General features: G+C 39.5%; 1 protein-coding gene across 1 annotated transcript in view; it reads left to right on the forward strand.

Annotated features, from left to right (window-relative positions):
* Nucleotides 1–2,051: 2,051 nt before the first annotated feature.
* Nucleotides 2,052–4,256, forward strand: part of LOC104618415 (mannosyl-oligosaccharide 1,2-alpha-mannosidase IA) — a gene marked incomplete at both ends in the record, with an annotated part of 65,410 nt that continues 63,205 nt past the window's right edge. Inside the window, one exon of the mRNA XM_010283996.1 lies at nucleotides 2,052–2,132. Within this exon, the coding sequence (XP_010282298.1) occupies nucleotides 2,052–2,132 (81 nt within the window). The remainder of the gene's footprint in view (nucleotides 2,133–4,256) is intronic.

Raw genomic sequence — 4,256 nt, forward strand, 5'->3', positions numbered from 1 at the left:
ACTGCGTCCTCCTGGATTATGGGGAATTTACTGTGCTCTCCATCCCCGTTTTCCAGCTCAGGAGGCTGAATACCCTGCGGATACCTGGTCTGGCTATTAAAGACTGAGGCAAAGAAGGCATTAAGTACCTCAGCCTTGTCCTCGTCCTTGGAGGCAATGTTCCCCCCCATATCTAGGCAGGGATGGAGATTTTCCTTGCCTCTCTTTTTGTTGTTAATGTGTTTGTAAAAGCATTTTTTGTTATCCTTAACGACTGTGGCCAGATTGAGCTCTAGCTGGGCTTTTGCCTTTCTAATTTTGTCTCTGCTTGACCTAACGAGAACCTTGTACTCTTCATGAGTCGCCTGCCCCTTCTTCCAGAGGTGATAAACTCTCCTCTTTTCCCTGAGTCCCAGCAAAATCTCCCTGTTCAGCCAGGCGGGTCGCCTTCCCCGCCAGCTCTTCTTACGGCACATGGGGACCGCCTGCTCCTGTGCCTTTAAGATTTCCTTCTTGAAGACTGTCCAGCCTTCCTGGGCCCCTTTGTCCTTCAGGACTGTCTCCCAAGAGACTCTCTCAACCAGTGACCTGAACAGGCCAAAGTCCTCCCTCCGGAAGTCCATGGTAGCAGTTTTGCTGACCCCTCTCCTTACTTCGCTCACAATTGAGAATTCTATCATGTCGTGGTCGCTAAGCCCAAGATGGCCTCCAGCCACCACATCTCCCACCAGTCCTTCTCTGTTTGTAAACAACAAGTCAAGCAAGAGACCAAGATAACTTTTTCAGTTTGCAGTGTTAACACGTATTGCCAGGTCTGAGTTTTCAATAGACAGATGGGTGTGATGGCTTTACTTTGTCTGCCCCTTTGAATTGTGCTCATGTGTATAAAAAAATTTTACAGGCACACACACATATACTATATGGATTATATATTAATCAGAGCAAATCTGTGAATGAAATTATATCCTCAATTTTTAGAGGATAAAAAAAAGAATTTAAAATCCATGGAAAACAGGGATCAGTTTCTTCCCTCCTACATAAACTGACATCCGACTGTTTAAACTGGAAAAGTACAAAAACTGGCTGAATGAGAAAAGCCTGCAAGCCCTTTGGAAGAAAATTCCATGGCTCCAAGAGGAGCAATAGCAGCCCAGAACACACGAAAGTCAAACACCTTATTTATGTGCCCAAAAGTTTAGAAGGTTGACTGCTGGGTACCATTTTTCTACAGAAATACAGAAATAAAAATATTGGTGTTACATAAAGAAGTGAAAATTAAGAAATTTCAGTAGATCAGCTTTTCAGCTGAATACCTCTTGAATGGATTGAATGTTGTGTGTTGGGTTAAAATTGGAATTGACTTGGTAAAGAACAAGATCATAAGACTCGGATTCTTCATTTAGGTTTGAAGAAGGCAGAGAAGAATATGCTTTGAGTTTTGAGATAGATAATGGCTGGATCTATACTGCGTAGTACAACAAACCTGGTCTCTATCATTGGTAAAGACCAGGCCACCTTGGGAAGGGCTGTCATTGTAATAGTGAAAGATCATCTTTTTCCTAGTGAATACACATCATCATTACATTTTTGTCATGAACATGTAGTTGACTCATTCTAATGTTACCTACCATTTTACAATAACCTGCGTTTAGACTGAAGTAGGAAGACTCTTGGTACGACATTCTGATCAAGAACTTCTCATACGGTGTCTGAGAAGTGGTGGTGTGAGGTGAGGTAGCGTGGAACGTGATCTGGGAGCACTTTTTGTGTGTGAGCGCTGAATCATCTGCAAGGAAGTACTTAGATATGTGCGTTTACAGAATGCCTTATGTCCAAGTGGAAGAGATGAAAAGTTAAACTGGATGAGGATAATAGAGGGGATATTTTGTTAATGTGAGGAAAAGGAGGAAATACTTTAAAATGCTCTTAAGTTCACTTACGTTAGCTTTCCCTATATCTTCTGTGTTTTGCCATTTACAGCTGTTGTAGCTTAATACCTGCATGCATATAAAAAAGAGGAAACCATCCAGAAAAGTATCAGGGAATAAAACTACATTTGTTTATTTTAACAGAACGCTGAAATTTCAGTATTTGAAGTGAACATTCGTTTTGTTGGCGGACTACTTTCAGCTTACTATCTTTCAGGAGAAGAGGTAAGATATTTCCACATGGTTTATCTGAAATATCATCCTCTATATAAGTAGTTAAGTTTTATTTTAATAATTTTATTTATGCAAATTAAATTTGTTTAGAACTTTGAAAATGGCTTGTACAGCAGAGTCCTGTCCAATGGGTTTTCTTGCTTCCGTTATTGTTGCTTTGTGTAAGTCTTAAAGCTATTAGTTCACGTAAGTGTTAAATGCTGGTTGTGGGTTTTTTTTTCCTGAGTTGAAACCATAACTAGTACATTCTTACCAGCCTTCCTGCTGGAGTGGGTAATTATGGAGTTCCTATGCCGTGGTAGTGGTAAATTTGGTGCATCAGGTTCGTGCTTCACAAATTGGTTTTGAGCATATCCTTTAGCTCCTATAAACTATACTTCTGTTGGCCTTTCTGCACCTGAAGCTTCAACTCACATGGAAAAGACATGGATAACTGGTAAACCTATACATGTAAATGTCTTTAAAGCACTGGTATCCCATTAATCTCTATTGCCTGTCATGGTTTCTGGAGAGGATGAAGAAGCAATTTCATCTAAGAGCTTTGACTAATGCAATTATTTCTGTAATATATTTGGAGAAGGCTATAGTAAGTCACAAGTACTGTGATATTTTAAATTTTTAGCTTGGCACTTGCAAAGTCTTTAATCTTACTAGTTTAAATTCTTATTCCTGACTCTGGATTATAGTAGTATTTTATTGTAGGATTAACACAAGTTAATATTCTTTAACCATAAATTGAATTTATCACTGGATTTCATTAAATCCAAAGCAATTACTAGGGGAAATTCCACAAAACCCTAAAGATGTATAATTTTCTTTCATATGTAAATTTCCCAAATACTGGGTAAAGCTCTGTGTTGAACCTGTCACTGTAACTTAAATTCTGTGTTGTGCATGTTGGTTTTTGTTAACTTTTAGCATTATGTTAAAGCTGTCTTAGCAGGTACTACTGGATCATGTACCTGCCAAAGCAGTTATAAGGAGGCAGTGTTCCTCTGACATTTTTACATCTGAAGTAGACTTACCTCTTTACTTCCCATGATCCTGTCCTGAGGGTAGGTGGTATTGAAAAGACATTAATGTTTTTAAATATACAGGGGTTTTTTGCATTTCAACTGTCTTACAATTTTCTAGGGAAAAAATTGCATTTAGACCCATTTCAAATTCACATTTAGAAGCAATGAAAAAAGTCTGAGAGGAGCTTGGTAACTGGCTTCTTGATCTTTACTAAATGTTGTTTAACAATGTTTCATCTCCAACTCTTGAAAGAAATCACTTGTCCCGCTACAGTAACTCGGCGACCAGAAATAAGCGTGTCTAAGGGTGTCCAGAATTGAGAGCCCTTTCCTTCTGCAATTAAATAGTTGTATCTTTCACTGCAGATCTACTTGCAAACAGGAGTGAACTTTTCCAGTATAACCTATTGCTACATTTTAATTAACCAGTTCTGACAAGAGCAGAGGAGGCTTCTTGGCAGACATCAAGCTGGTAGAGGACTGCACATGAGCCTTTATATCAAGCAGCAGTTCTCTGCCAAGAAATGCCTGAACCATTTGTCATCGGTGCTGTTGATTTTGTATATATGTTGATGATTTATATCTTGTGTCTGTTAATGTGCAGTCTCACTTTCAATCAGTGCGTATAGTTTCTCCTAAATAACACCTAGTCATTGTTTCTCAACCATTCCTTCATCTTTAGAGCGGCAGTTTTACCACCATCTCTTGGACTAGATTGATAGCAACACTCATGTTCCAATAAAACTCTTCTACGAATGAAATGAGGAAACATTTAAAACCAAAGAAAGCATTCTAAAAATGGATGGACTCATTAATGAAAGTAAAATGGGCTCCTAAACGCAGAGATGGTGTGTATTATTAGGAGGGTCCTGAGCTCTTGCAGGCTGGGAAAAACACTGTCCGTGCTTGCCACTGGTTTTCATACTCTTCGACAGGCATCTGCTGCCGGAGATAGAATGATGTTCCTAAACTAACAGCTGTCCTGGTGGCTTAGAGAGTGCGGCTCAGCATGCTTTGCCTTTATCAGGTTTGGGGAAACTTCCTGATTTGTCTCCTAAATCCAAGACACTGAAGCAGACTGCTGCCTATGGGAAGAGCG

The sequence above is a fragment of the Phaethon lepturus genome, unplaced genomic scaffold (assembly GCF_000687285.1).
Source record: "Phaethon lepturus isolate BGI_N335 unplaced genomic scaffold, ASM68728v1 scaffold5863, whole genome shotgun sequence".
In the NCBI taxonomy this organism is placed as follows: Eukaryota; Metazoa; Chordata; class Aves; order Phaethontiformes; family Phaethontidae; genus Phaethon; species Phaethon lepturus.